Genomic DNA, 16,147 nt, shown 5'->3' with positions numbered 1-16,147 from the left:
CATGTCTGGATACCTCAAAGCAATGTGGAAGGAGTATGGTGTAACCTACAAGTTTACCACCCCTTACCATCCACAAACAAATGGTCTGGTTGAGAGGTTTAATAAAACTCTCAAAGGTATGATAATAGGACTCCCTGAAAAACTCAGAAGGAGATGGGATGTCCTGTTACCTTGCCTCCTTTTTGCTTACAGGGAGGTACCCCAAAAAGGAGTGGGCTTCAGCCCCTTTGAACTCCTCTTTGGGCACCCTGTAAGAGGTCCTCTTGCTCTTGTGAAGGAGGGTTGGGAACAACCTTTAAAAGCTCCTAAACAGGACATAGTGGACAATGTACTTGGCCTAAGATCTAGAATGGCTGAGTATATGAAAAGGCCAGTAAAAACCTCCAGGCTAGCCAGGGCAGGGCAGGAGCTGCAAAAGCAATGGCATGACCAGAAGGTTGTCCTGATTCAGTACCACCCAGGACAGAAGGTGTGGGTATTGGAGCCTGTGGCCCCAAGAGCACTCCAGGACAAATGGAGTGGACCCCATCTAACTGTAGAGAAAAAGGGTGCGGTTACCTACTTGGTAGACCTGGTCACTGCCAGGAGTTCCCTTAGGGTACTCCATGTCAACCGCCTAAAACCCTACTATGACAGGGCTGATCTCACCCTGCTCATGGCAACAGATGAGGGACAGGAAGAAGAGAGTGACCTTCTCCCTGATCTCTACTCCACCACTGAAGCTGATGGCTTAGTGGAGGGAGTGGTCTTAGCAGATTGTCTTACTGCAGAACAGAAAGATAACTGTGTCAATCTCCCAAGTCAGTTTTCTGAACTCTTTTCACTTATACCAGGTACTACTTCCTGGTGTGAACATACAATTGATACTGGAGACAGCCTGTCTGCCAAAAGTAAGATTTATAGGCAGCCTGACCATGTCAGGGACTGCATTAAACAAGAGGTACAGAAAATGTTGGACTTAGGGGTGATTGAGCATTCAGAAAGCCCCTGGGCTAGCCCAGTTGTGCTTGTCCCAAAACCTCACACCAAAGATGGGAAGAGATAAATGAGGTTCTGTGTTGACTATAGAGGGCTCAACCAAGTAACCAAGACAGATGCTCACCCTATACCCAGGGCAGATGAGCTCATAAATACACTGGCTTCTGCCAAGTATCTAAGCACTTTTGATCTAACTGCAGGGTATTGGCAGATTAGAGTATCAGAAGATGCTAAACCCAAGACTGCATTTTCAACCACTGGAGGGCACTACCATTTCACAGTAATGCCCTTTGGTCTGAGAAATGCACCTGCCACTTTTCAGAGGTTGGTGAACACAGTCCTGCAAGGGTTAGAAGCTTTTAGTGCAGCATATCTAGATGATATTGCTGTCTTTAGCTCAAACTGGGATGATCACCTGGTCCACCTATGGAAAGTTGTGGAGGCCCTGCAAAAGGCAGGCCTCACTATCAAGGCCTCAAAGTGCCAGATAGGGCAGGTGTGAGAAAGTAGCCACTTTCTAGTCTTGTTACCCCCCCACTTTTGGCCTGTTTGTGAGTATATGTCAGGGTGTTTTCACTGTCTCACTGGGATCTTGCTAGCCAGGGCCCAGTGCTCATAGTGAAAACCCTAGGTTGTCAGTATGTTAGTTATGGGTCACTGGGACCCTGCTAGCCAGGACCCCAGTGCTCATAAGTTTGTGGCCTATATGTATGTGTTCCCTGTGTGATGCCTAACTGTCTCACTGAGGCTCTGCTAACCAGAACCTCAGTGGTTATGCTCTCTCTGCTTTCCAAATTGTCACTAACAGGCTAGTGACCAACTTCACCAATTCACATTGGCATACTGGTACACCCATATAATTCCCTAGTATATGGTACTGAGGTACCCAGGGTATTGGGGTTCCCGGAGATCCCTATGGGCTGCAACATTCTTTTTGCCACCCATAGGGAGATCTGACAATTCTTACATAGGCCTGCCAGTGCAGCCTGAGTGAAATAACGTCCACGTTATTTCACAGCCATTTACCACTGCACTTAAGTAACTTATAAGTCACCTATATGTCTAACCTTCACCTGGTGAAGGTTGGGTGCAAAGTTACTTAGTGTGTGGGCACCCTGGCACTAGCCAAGGTGCCCCCACATCATTCAGGGCAAATTCCCCGGACTTTGTGAATGCGGGGACACCATTACACACGTGCAATATACATAGGTCACTACCTATGTATAGCGTCACAATGGTAACTCCGAACATGGCCATGTAACATGTCTAAGATCATGGAGTTGTCACCCTAATGCCATTCTGGCATTGGGGGGACAATTCCATGATCCCCCGGGTCTCTAGCACAGAACCTGGGTACTGCCAAACTGCCTTTACGGGGTTTCCACTGCAGCTGCTGCCAACCCCTCAGTCAGGTTTCTGCCCTCCTGGAGTCCAGGCAGGCCTGGCCCAGGAAGGCAGAACAAAGGACTTCCTCTGAGAGAGGGTGTTACACCCTCTCCCTTTGGAAATAGGTGTCAGGGCTGGGGAGGAGTAGCCTCCCCGGGCCTCTGGAAATGCTTTGATGGGCACAGATGGTGCCCATCTCTGCATAAGCCAGTCTACACCGGTTCAGGGATCCCCCAGCCCTGATCTGGTGCGAAACTGGACAAAGGAAAGGGGCCATCTTGGATTCAGAGGTGTGCTGGCACACTGGACTGCTCTGAGTGGCCAGAGACAGCAGGTGGCATCAGAGACTCCTTCTGATAGGCTCTTACCTCTCTTAGTATCCAATCCTCCTTCCTTGGTAGCCAAACCTCCTTTTCTGGCTATTTAGGGTCTCTGCTTTGGGGAATTCTTCAGATACCGAATGCAAGAGCTCACCAGAGTTCCTCTGCATCTCACTCTTCACCTTCTGCCAAAGGATCGACCGCTGTCTGCTCAGGACGCATGCAAAACCGCAACAAAGTAGCAAAGACGACTACTAGCAACCTTGTATCGCTCATCCTGCCGGCTTTCTCGACTGTTTCCAGGTGGTGCATGCTCTGGGGGTAGCCTGCCTCCTTTCTGCACCAGGAGCTCTGAAGAAATCTCCTGTGGGTCGACGGAATCTTCCCCCTGCAACCGGAGGCAACAAAAGACTGCATCACCGGTCCTCTGGGTCCCCTCTCAGCACAATGAGCGTGGTTCCTGGAATTCAGCAACTCTGTCCAAATGACTCCCACAGTCCAGTGACTCTTCAGTCCAAGTTTGGTGGAGGTAAGTCCTTGCCTCCCCACGCTAGACTGCATTGCTGGGTACCGCGTGATTTGCAGCTGCTCCGGCTCCTGTGCACTCTTCCAGGATTTCCTTCGTGCACAGCCAAGCCTGGATCCCCGACACTCTAACCTGCAGTGCACAACCTTCTGAGTTGTCCTCCGGCGTCACAGGACTCCCTTTTGAGACTTCGGGTGGACTCCGGTTCACTCCTCTTCTAAGTGCCTGTTCCGGTACTTCTGCGGGTGCTGTCTGCTTCTGTGAGGTTTCCCTGACTTGCTGGGCGCCCCCCCTCTGTCTTCTCATCCAAGTGGTGACATCCTGGTCCCTCCTGGGCCACAGCAGCATCCAAAAACCCTAACCGCGACCCTTACAGCTAGCAAGGCTTGTTTGCGGTATTTCTGCGTGGGAACACCTCTGCAAGCTTCTTCACGACGTGGGACATCCATCCTCCAAAGGGGAAGTTCCTAGTCCTCTTCGTTCTTGCAGAACACCAAGCTTCTTCCACCCGTTGGCAGCATCCTTGCACCCTCAGCTGGCATTTCCTGGGCTCCTGCCCACTCTCGACACTGTCGCAACTCTTGGACTTGGTCCCCTTGTCTTACAGGTACTCAGGTCTGGAAATCCACTGTTGTTGCATTGCTGGTGTTGGTTTTCCTTGCAGAATCCCCCTATCACGACTTCTGTGCTCTCTGGGGGTTGTAGGTGCACTTTACACCTACCTTACAGGGTCTCGGGGTGGGCTATTTTTGTAACCCTCACTGTTTTCTTACAGTCCCAGCAACCCTCTACAAGCTCACATAGGTTTGGGGTCCATTCGTGGTCCGCATTCCACTTTTGGAGTATATGGTTTGTGTTGCCCCTATACCTATGTGCTCGTAACTTTACACTGCTTGCATTACTTCCTTTTGCTATTACTGCATATTTTTGGTATTGTGTACATATATCTTGTGTATATTTGTCATCCTCATACTGAGGGTACTCACTGAGATACTTTTGGCATATTGTCATAAAAATAAAGTACCTTTATTTTTAGTATATCTGTGTATTGTGTTTTCTTATGATATTGTGCGTATGACACCAGTGGTATAGTAGGAGCTTTACATGTCTCCTAGTTCAGCCTAAGCTGCATTGCCATAGCTACCTTCTATCAGTCTAAGCTGCTAGAAACACCTCTTCTACACTAATAAGGGATAACTGGACCTGGCACAAGGTGTAAGTACCTCTGGTACCCACTACAAGCCAGGCCAGCCTCCTACAGCAGGGGAAAGTGGTTTATCTGGGCCACCTGGTAGGTGGAGAACAGATTGTACCACTACAGGGGAAGAGCCAGACTATCATGGACTGGGCTCCCCTACAACTCAAACCTAGGTGAGAGCCTTTTTAGGCCTCACAGGGTACTATAGGAGATTCATAAAGAGGGGCTGCTCCATTGCAGCCCCTCTTAATGATCTCACTAGCAAGAAGATGCCCAAGAAGGTATTGTGGACAGCCAGCTGTCAAAAAGCTTTTGAGGAGCTCAAACAGGCCATGTGATCTGCACCTATCCTAAAAAGCCCTTGTTACTACAAGAAATTCATTGTACAGACTGATGCATCTGAATTAGGGGTTGGGGCAGGGCTATCACAACTGAATACTGAGGGCCAGGATCAACCAGTTGCTTTTATCAGCAGAAGGTTGACCCCTAGAGAAAAGCGTTGGTCTGCCATAGAGAGGGAGGCCTTTGCTGTGGTCTGGGCACTGAAAAAGTTGAGACCATACCTGTTTGGTACTCACTTTATTGTTCAGCCAGACCACAAACCTCTACTTTGGCTAAAACAAATGAAAGGTGAAAACCCTACATTGCTGAGGTGGTCCATATCCCTACAGGGAATGGACTATACAGTGGAACATAGACCTGGGAGTACCCACTCCAATGCAGATGGACTCTCCAGATATTTCCACTTAGACAATGAAGACTCATCTGGGCAAGGTTAGCCTTATTGTCCTTCATTTGGGGGGGTTGTGTAGGAAAATACCATCTTGCCTGGCATGTTACCCCCATTTTTCCACTGTACGTTTGTTTTTGCCTATGTGTCAATGGGATCCTGCCAGGCAGGACCCCAGTGGTCATAATGTATGCCCTGTATGTGTTCCCTGTGTGGTGCCTAACTGTATCACTGAGGCTCTCCTAACCAGAACCTCAATGTTTATGCTCTCTCTATGCCTTAAAATTGTCACTGCAGGCTATTGAGTAATTTTACCAATTCTCATTGGCACACTGGAACACCCTTATAATTCCCTTGTATATGGTACCTAGGTACCCAGGGTATTGGGGTTCCAGGAGATCCCTATAGGCTGCAGCATTTCTTTTGCCACCCATTGGGAGCTCAGACAATTCTTACACAGGACTGCCACTGCAGCCTGAGTGAAATAACGTCCACGTTATTTCACAGCCATTTTCACTGCACATAAGTAACTTATAAGTCACCTATATGTCTAACCCTCACTTGGTGAAGGTTAGTTGTCAAGTTACTTAGTGTGTGGGCACCCTGGCACTAGCCAAGGTGCTCCCACATTGTTCAGGGCAGATTCCCCATACTTTGTGAGTGCGGGGACACCATTACACGCGTGCACTACATATATGTAGTGTCATAATGGTAACTCCGAACATGGCCATGTAACTTGTCTAGGATCATGGAATTGTCACCCCAGTACCATTCTGGTATTGGGGGACAATTCTATGCATCCCCGGGTCTCTAGCACAGAACCCGGGTACTGCCAAACTGCCTTTCCGGGGTCTCCACTGCAGCTGCTGCCAATCTCTCAGACAGGTTTCTGCCCCCTTGGTCCTGGGCAGCCCAGTCCCAGGGAGGTAGAACAAAGGATTTCCTCTGAGAGAGGAAATAGGTATGAAGGGCTGGGGAGGAGTAGCCTCCCCCAGCCTCTGGAAATGCTTTGATGGGCACAGATGGTGCCCATCTCTGCATAAGCCAGTCTACACCGGTTCAGGGATCCCCCAGCCCTGCTCTGGTGCGAAACTGGACAAAGGAAAGGGGAGTGACCACTCCCCTGACCAGCACCTCCCAGAGGAGGTGCCCAGAGCTCCTCCAGTGTGTCCCAGACCTCTGCCATCTTGGATTCAGAGGTGTTGGGGCACAATGGACAGCTCTGAGTGGCCAGTGCCAGCAGGTGACGTAAGAGACCCCTCCTGATAGGTGCTAACCTCTTTCAGTAGCCAGACCTCCTTTCTCAGTAGCAAACCTCCTTTTTTGGCTATTTAGGGTCTCTCCTCTGGGCTATTCTTCAGATAACGAATGCACAAGCTCACCAGAGTTCCTCTGCACTTCCCTCTTCGACTTCTGCCAAGGATCGACTGCTGACTGCTCCAGGACACCTGCAAAAGCGCAACAAAGTAGCAAGACGACTGCCAGCAACATTGTAGCGCCTCATCCTACCGGCTTTCTCAACTGTTTCCTGGTGATGCATGCTCTGAGGGCTGTCTGCATTCACCCTGCACTGGAAGCCAAGAAGAAATCTCCCGTGGGTCGACAGAATCTTCCCCCTGCCAACGCAGGCACCAAACTTCTGCATCACTGGTCCTCTGGGTCCCCTCTCATCCTGACAAGCCTGGTCCCTGGAACACAGGAGCTGGGTCCAAGTGTCTCCCACAGTCCATTGGCCCTTCTGTCCAAATTTGGTGGAGGTAAGTCCTTGCCTCCCCATGCCAGACAGCAAAACTGTGTACTGTGTGATTTGCAGCTGCTCTGGCTTCGTTGCACTTTTCCAGGACTTCCTTTGTGCACAGCCTAGCCTAGGTCCCAAGCACTCCGTCCTGCATTGCCCAACTCGCTGAGTTGGACCCCGACGTCGTGGGACCCTCCTTTGTGACTCTGAGTCGACCGCTGTCCTCATATCTTCTAAGTGCCTGTTCCAGTACTTCTGCGGGTGCTGCTTGCTTCTGAGGGGGCTCTCTGAGTTGCTGAGCGCCCTCTCTGTCTCCTCCTCCAAGGGGCGACGTCCTGGTCCCCAGCAGCACCCAAAATCCTCAACCGTGACTCTTGCAGCTAGCAAGGCTTGTTTGCGGTATTTCTGCACGGAAACACTTCTGCATCCTCCAGTACACCGTAGGACATCTTCTGACCAAAGGAGAAGTTCTTGGCACCTTCTGTTGTTGCAGAATCTTTGGCTTCTTCCACCCGGAGGCAGCCCTTTTGCACCTTCATCCGGGGTTTAGTGGGCTCCTGCCCCCCCTGGACATTTGCGTGACTCTTGGACTTGGTCCCCTTCTTTTACAGGTCCTCAGGTCCAGGAACCCGTCTTCAGTGCTTTGGTGGCAGTTGTGGTTCTTGCAGAATCCCCTATCACGGCTATACTGTCTTTCTGGAGTAGTAGGGTAACTTTACTCCTACTTTACAGGGTCTTGGGGTGGGGTATTGTGGACACCCTTACTGTTTCTCACAGTCCCAGCGACCCTCTACAGCCTACCATAGGCCTGGGGTCCATTCGTGATTCGCATTCCACTTTTGGAGTATATGGTTTGTGTTGCCCCTAGGCCTATGTCTATCTATTGCATCCTATTGTGATTCTACATTGTTTGTGCTACTGTTCTTACTGTTACTTACCTGTTTTGGGTTTGTGTACATATAATTTGTATATATTACTTACCTCCTAAGCGAGGGTATCCTCTGATATACTTTTAGCATATTGTCACTAAAATAAAGTACCTTTATTTTTAGTAACTCTGAGTATTGTGTTTTCTTATGATATTGTGCTATATGATATAAGTGGTATTGGAGGAGCTTTGCATGTCTCCTAGTTTAGCCTAAGCTGCTTTGCCATAGCTACCTCTAACAGCCTAAGCTGCTGGAAACACTTCTATTCTACTAATAAGGGATAACTGGACCTGGCACAAGGTGTACGTACCACAAGGTACCCACTATAAGCCAGGCCAGCCTCCTAATCAGGTTACTAGAGCCCTGCTGGTGAACAGCCTTATAGACTAAACTTTAAAAATCACCCACTTCCTTGCTGGTAACAAATGGAGTGTCAGCAATGCCTCCCTCTCTGAGAGATATTTAGGAACACCCAAGACCAGCCGAGCAGCCACATTCTGGATGACCTGGAGTTGTGAGAGAATATTGGTTTGCATTTAAATACAGAGCGCTGCAGTAGTCAATGCGAGATGTAATGAGAGCAATGACCACAGAGGCTCTTCAGTCCCCAGGTAAGAAGGGAAAAATCTTATTCAAGGAAGCTGAAACGGTTAAGGCCTGTAGTATACCCAGCTCACCATCTGGGTCCTATTCACTGAAAATAATAACAAAAGCTTTAGTGCAGAGTCACTCAAGCTAGCCTGTCACAATTCTTGCACCAAACAAGATGGAGATCTTGTATTGAAGGCTGCAGATATATCTAGCATTACAAGAATAGCAGAGCCTCCCTGATCCACTTGGTAGCGAATTGAGTCTGCAGCCACGATCAATGCCGCTTCAGTGCTGTGGTCACCTATACTGGGATGCGTTCAAAAGCTTATGATTAGTACAAAACTGAGCTAATTCTTGATTGATATGCTTCAAGACTTTTTGCCAGAATAGGCAGCAGAGAAATAGGGGAAGGTTCTTTAGATCTCCAGAATCCAAGTTAGGTTTCTTTTTTAGGGGGCTCACAATTGCCTCCTTGCAACACTGGGAAACATTCCTTACTCAAGAACCTAATATAAAACTTCTCCAACACAGCAGCGATTAGATATGTCGCCAGCTACAACACTCAGGGAGGACACAGACCATCTGGTGAGCCAGATGTAGTGTTTGAGACAAGTGTTTTAATTTTCAAAAAGGAGACGGAAGAGAATGTGGACAATATTCCCATAGGGATCTGATTAACAGGATCACATCTGTTGGCAGAGAAACTTGCCTATCCTCAATCTCCCTGAATACCGAAAAGATATTTAGAATCTTACCCCTGAAGAAAGTACCAACACTATTAGAGAAATCTTGAGTTCTTCAACACCTGTTGGACTGGTGGAGACCTGAGCTCTCTTACTGCCTTAAACAGTTAATTTGGGAAGTTAATGGAAGATCTTAATTTGTGAGTATAAAGTGTTGATATTGCCTCTTTAATGGCATTTTTAAACCTTTGAATAAGTTCTTAGTTTTTTTTCTCTTCTGCATTAAGTGTCATCCTCCACCTCCATTTTTGCCTCCGAGACTGCCATTGGAGGCTTAGAATTGATCTTGTTTTAGTGAGAGACACCCAATCAATAGCAGTCAGCACCCATTTGTAAAAAAACCTCTGCTGTTGGTCCCTGACCACTAACTCCTATTGCCTGGGACCTAAAAAGGGCTTCTACTGTACCATTACTGGAGACTATACTGCACTTTCCATATGTGAAGATTTTACACTGTTTAGGCTCCTGAGTTTTCAGCCTGTGAATTCTGAACATTACCACATGGTGGTCAGTCCAGCTCAAAGTAAGACAATCTTCCACCGCCAGAGTCAAAAGATCACTACAAATACCATTCAGCATGTCCAGCTATATGGGTTGAAGAATCAACCTGTCACAAAAGTCCAAAGTGGCTCAGAAGTTCTATAAATGTGTTGGTATCATAATAGTCTTCATCTTCCAAATGGAATTTAAAGTCTCCTAAAATAGTAAAATTAGGGCATGATATGAAAAGTTCCAAAACTTGATCCCAGTTCCTAAAAAACTGCGTTCTGAAGCCAGGGGAGCAATGTACTAACAGCCCGGCAGGATGGATACCTGGTTAACTTTGATTCTATAAAGAGCCACCTCACACCCACCCATCCATCCATCGACATAGCGTTGATGGGCTCTAAGGAACAGCTTATCTGGTCCCTGACAATAATGGCCAGCCCGCCTCCTCTCAGAGTGGCCCGGTCTGACCGAACAATGGTATAACTAGTGGTGTGGCTGCCACTAGATCTGGTCCTCAGTCTTCCATCGCCCAGGTTTCTATGACAGACAGTCTAATTGAACACTGACAATCAGCTTACAGATTTTTGCAGTGTGCCCGCTGTGCTCATTCATGCATTGGCCCACTTTTGAAGAACAGCAGTACACTTGTAATCAGTGCTGGAGTGCTGACCACGCCCTTATGGTGGCAAGCTCAAAATGGTTGGTAGGTGCAAAAACAGTCTCTCTAACGGAGGTCTGGGATTTAACGGGCCCTGAAGTGCAAGTGTGAGCACTCTTCATAATGGAAATAATTTTCAACTAATTGGACTCAGAACAATTAAACATCAATTGATAATCAGGGAAGGAAATAAGGGCAAGAAACTAAATCATTGAGGTGACATGGTGTGCAAAATAACGATGTACTGGGATGTGAACCCGATTAATTCCCAGTGTCCGAGATTCATTCAAGCATTCCATCCATCACTTTTTTGTATACTTTATTATATATTAAATAGGGTGCCAAAATATCTGACAGTAACTAGGAGCTCATGAAAAAGATCACAAGGTTATAAAAATAACAAACAAAAAATTATACCGAAATACAACATGAGTATACTTTAAGTTGGTTACAATTTTATTACACACACAATAGAAAACACACACTAATACCACCACAATTCAAAACAAAGCCTAAAATATAATTACCAATAAAAGCAGTAAGGGCATTAATTCCAGAGATCCAACCTCAATGGTTGCTATACCCATCTCCTGTTTAAACAACTTTAAACATATGCCCTTAAGTACAAGGTTCACACTCAAGCAGGACTTATTCAGTAGGGAAGTGCTACCATCTATGGCTTAATCTACATCTGAATGTCTCCAGTTTCAGAGCCTTGGTTTCACCTTCAGTTAATGAACTAATCAATTGCACAGCCTACAGTGTGGTAATTAAAAGAGATGAACAGTGCCATGGCTTCTTTAACAGATCTCATTCTCATAGCCTAATTACTGCAAAGCAGTGTTTAGAGCCACAGGAAATCGTATTCTCCATGTATACCAGTGCCTAACTGCTGACTGTTGTTACCCAGTTCTCTATATATATACAATGCTCAATACTCAACTATTAGATATCTAGTTTTATAGAATCCCCCAAATGGATCGCATCTCTTATTGAAAAAATCATTAACGTTTCAATCCCTTTGGTCAGAGATTCTATGGGGTCATCATCAGGACAGATAGCTGTTGCTAATTACAAATGTCAACATGGTGAGGCAAACAGGCTAAAGAAAATTAATTAACTAAAGCTCTCAAGAGCATGTTGCAACATCAGGCTAAGAGCTACCCAACTAAACTAAGTCAAGCGAGTGCTACAGGAACAGCAAACTACATTGAAGAGAAATAGGTCCAAGTATCACACAAGTTGTTTATGTCTGTGTAGATGCATTCATTTAAATGAGGCACTGTCCTCTCCATTGCATTAATTACATAATACACTTCATCAAAGTGCCCAGGTCCCTGGAGCTATATGTGTAATGCAGCATTTTAAGGTTTTTGGATTACTTTCAAATAGGTAGGCAATTCATGCATGGTATGCATTTTTACAGGAGGAAAGGCAGGAGTATGCCCTAAAATGCTCCACATGTGCACAATTTGCAAGGCAAGGGGCAAACAATGATCTATTGAACAAGAATCTGCTTCTGTCAAGGGCAAACCTCACACAGTCTAGTCAACAGGATTTAATGGCCACCACTGTAAAGACAGCACCCTGATGAAGCATGATCAGTGCTGACAGTGTAGTCATCTCACCTGACTCCGTGCCCTAGGCAGGTCTGAAACTGTCCTGGATCAAGTAAGTCATAACTTTCTATAAATAGCAGCTTATTCTCGAGAACTGAGGACTCATTAAGGGCGAGCACAAGGCGCTCTGTCCCATTCTGTAATCTCTTTGGGCTTCAAACCACGCCCATGTCACGTCAGTCACTTACATTGGTTCATGGGATTGCCTTTTAAAATCCGCTTGCTTTTATTTGTGAAAGGCATGTATACGTATTTCACATGTTTAGCCCACCTACACAGCACCTGTAGACTACTAAAAAAAAACATACGAGGCTCGATGTTTTCAGCAAGGTGTCTGGACTACTTTATCTGATCGTACTGCATTTTACATAGTGCAATTGCGCTGCGTTTTGTTTCTTTACAACGCTAATAGCTCTAACTTGAGCTAATGCAAGACCCGTTGCATTGAAAATGCTTATTTTGATAACCTGTCCAGATAACTAGAGCTTCTCAAAGTAGTAAGGACTGTGCCAACATTTTCATAACCTGTACTAGATAAGTCCCTTAAGCATTTTCTGGAAGAACAATTCAAACTGTTCCCGTGAGATCGGAAAAACAGTCTGATTTGGTCTGTTTGACAAAGTTGAAATGGTCCAAGACTTTTGCATAGGGCACAGGAACCTGGTGTCCGTATGAGATTAGTGAATATCTGACATACAAAAGCAGTAGACTATTAGTAAGTTTGGCAAGGAGTTGGTATTTCAGTATTAGAGTTCCAAACTCCATCCCAGGCTTTCAATGGTGTATTTGGAGGCATCAAAAGGTTTGTGTTACAGAGAATGCTTAGGAAAAAGGATTGTGTTCAGATTTGTACAGTTAGCATTAAATTACCATTCCAGATCTGCTGAGTTAGAGTTGACACCACTAATCACCCTTTGTGGCTACATTAAGGATGTCCACAATCCATACCGCCAATTTGTGGCACTGGCCCTTCCATGGGAAAAAGCAGAGTGGCTATCCTTTGGACGAAATGCCTTCCTTCCAGATATGCCCATTGGCAAGGGGGCTTTACCACTTGCTTTAGTAACTCCAAGATCTATGGTACATCGCTCCAGCATGCGTCCTGACTTGGAGATATTTGGGAGCTGCTTCATCACTATCAGCTGAAATCACAGATTCTGCCCTGTTGATACATACGTGGCACCATTATAAGGTACTTCCACAAAGGTTATTATTGCCCATAATCAATCAAAGGATCAATATTAATGGCAGATGTGTATTGCCAGCATGTGGATGTAAGCAGAACATGTAGTGCATTTAAAACAATAATGCAGTGATTGACATGCTTATGAGTGTATGATGAATACTGCATATATGATCAATTACTTTATTTTCGGTTGAAAAATAAAGTTTTTTAAAATAATTGTTACAGAGAATATTTGGGTGTTTCTTCAATTAAGTGCTATTGGTGTAGTAAACCACTGCATGTCTCCCTTGAACAATTTCAGAGGGATTTTTGTGGCTGCCATCAAAGTATCACTAAGTACTGCTAAAAGTCGGAGATGGTGAAACTGGGACAGAAAAGTAACTTAACAAAATGATTCTGTTGGTTACAAGTATAGTATACTTTGAATTGAGGAATTGGGAAGCAACAGTATTGTGAATCCAGCTATGTGGCCTGAACATGTAAGCAACAAAAAGAGGGTTGGGTGGACTTTCCATAAAATTTCTATCATCTGTCCTCAAGATCAAAATTAATATGTGACAATATGTTGTTGACCCAGCAACTAGCTGGCCAAAACGCCATTTCTGAAAAGAGGTTCTGGAAGTTATGCCTGGCACAAGTCACAAACTGGTTAACATCCCCCTAAAGTTGAAATACTTGTATTCCAAAGAGATTAACAAAACGAGGTCAAAAAGATTTCAGAGAATTTAGTATCAGCTTTCATGATTCCACAGCGATGTGCCTTTATCATGAGACATAAGATGTTATATCATCCATAGGAAACAAAAATTTCACACAGAATTATAGGTGGGTAACAATTACAAGGAGATTTTTATCGAGGGGTTCTCAGTGACGCCAAATGTAAAACAAGAGCAAAGTTCGAGCTGTCTATCACATCATTCAAAACCGAGGTGACCAAACATATTAATAATTCACTTTTTACCAATCTATAATTTTATATTTTGTATGAACCTTAAAATAATCTGACCCTGCTTTCAACTGCTTCACAGAGGAGTAAAGGTCATGACATACATAAAATGGCATCTCCTCCACCACCCAAAAAAAAAAAAAAAAAAAAAAAAAACTGAACTTCCCCCTCCTAAAGCTATGCTTTCTGGTTTCAGTTACTCCTTAAGAGCCCAGTCATTCTGGCATGGATAGCCTTCATGATGTAGCAACAGCAGGGAAAGAGTTTTATTATCATCTGTTGCTACGTCATAGCAGTGAGTTACTAGATTTAGAATCTGGTGTGAACGACAGAGGCTCCCTATGGAAGCCATGTACAACAAAACAATTCTACTTCATAAAACAGAAATAAGCAGATACAAGAATATTTATTTCCATACATTTAGGGTCAACCAATAATTAACTGTTCCATAGGAAATACCCACATCTGTCTTCCAATATTAGCAGGAGATGGCTTTCGGGAAGGGGTTCTTTAATATCAGCCAGATAAAGGAACTGCAAAAACAGTTTAGAAATGATCATTGTTAATACAAAGTCTAATACTTATCACATTACAAAAAGCTAGTCCAAAGGCAGACTAAGAAACTATAAGGTAATGATACCCATGCAAACATGTTGGACAGTGTCAAGTGCTACTAGCAATATTTGTGGGCAGCTGAGACAAACCGTGGAAACTACAACGCTGTGCAGCATTGAAGAGGGAGCACATAGGTGAAAATATATATTTAAAAGTGAATCGGTCACAATGATCACCAGAGTGGTAGTTCAATTTGCTTTTGTGTCTGTGCAGTGAAGTATTGTTCCATAAAAGAAAATATGCATAATATAGCTCCGGGGTTACAGTTTCTATCAAACTCTGCAAATGTAATGGGACTTGGTGTCCACTAACAATAGTAACAGACCATTCAGCTGGAATAGACCTTTATGGAGGAGCTGTGCAGTGACATGCAATTAGAAGACTGCTGGGAATCTGAAGCACTAACCTTGTAAAGATACATTTCATTAAAAGAAAGATCAGAAGCTAGCATTGGCTGTCTGTCCTCTAGCATTCCAAGAAGACATAGATGCACAGAAACATTCAGAAAATCTACAAGTATATGAGTCTATTGCAGAAATTGCCTTTAGGATGATCAGGCCCCAACACTTAAGTTCAACTGCCAGGCAGTCAGCCTTAAGTAAGGTCCTTACTGACTGCTTGGGAGGACCTTCAGATTCCAAGCGACCAATGCCTTGTTGATCCCAGGTTTATATTTTTTCTTTCTCAAACACACTGATTCAAGGACTAGCCCACTCATTAGTAGCCTCTTTCTGAAGATAACCTTAGAAACAGCAAACCACAGAAACAGCAATCAACAATCTGACTGGACAAGACAGCCATGTGATAAAGCCATCTGATCACCTTATACAACTTTAAAACACTAATTCCTTGCAGGCAGAGCACGCTGCACCAAACTAACAAACCTTGGGCAGCCTCCCTGTAATTCAAAATCCGCATTGCCCTGTAACAGACTGCAGCTCAAGACACACATGCCACCACCTTAAATAAATACCAGATAAAAGAAATCCTATGGCGACAAGATCTACAACTTTCAAACCACCATACCTTGACAACCTTACACTCTAATAATGTATTTCTTGGTACCTTCAAACTAACTCAAGTTACTATACCCAAAGCCTCAAAGAAAGTGCTACTTGACACATTTAACTACACTCAGCACACCACAGACACAATTCACATGAAAGGGGACATCCTGGATCTTAGTATCCCCTATATTCCATTCATCCACCAATTCTGAGCAATACACCCACACAGGTCACACCATTATATCAACCGCCTCGCAAATACCTGTACATTCTCCACCACGCGGCCCCCTCCCCACCAAGCAAAACCCATGAAAGCACTCTCATTATCCTTAAAATATTTTTAGAGGAGATTCCTCTGCAAGGTGGTTATTGTGCTAGAATGTTTCTATCTTCCAACATCCAACCCAGAAGAGTGATTACCACCATGAACCACATTCTCAAAACCCCCAGACAAATCTACATCTCTAGAAATGGATTTCCACCAAACC

General features: G+C 45.0%; 1 protein-coding gene across 1 annotated transcript in view; it reads right to left on the bottom strand.

The window, feature by feature from the left end:
* The window catches only part of GSAP (gamma-secretase activating protein), a 646,974-nt gene that overhangs the window by 464,181 nt on the left and 166,646 nt on the right, over positions 1-16,147 (bottom strand). The window contains exon 7 of the mRNA XM_069229679.1: positions 14,501-14,570. Within this exon, the coding sequence (XP_069085780.1) occupies positions 14,501-14,570 (70 nt within the window). The remainder of the gene's footprint in view (positions 1-14,500; positions 14,571-16,147) is intronic.

This window comes from Pleurodeles waltl, chromosome 4_1 (genome assembly GCF_031143425.1).
Source record: "Pleurodeles waltl isolate 20211129_DDA chromosome 4_1, aPleWal1.hap1.20221129, whole genome shotgun sequence".
Lineage (NCBI taxonomy): Eukaryota > Metazoa > Chordata > Amphibia > Caudata > Salamandridae > Pleurodeles > Pleurodeles waltl.
Note: the sequence above shows the minus strand (reverse complement) of the source record. Positions and strands in the feature narration are given on the sequence as shown.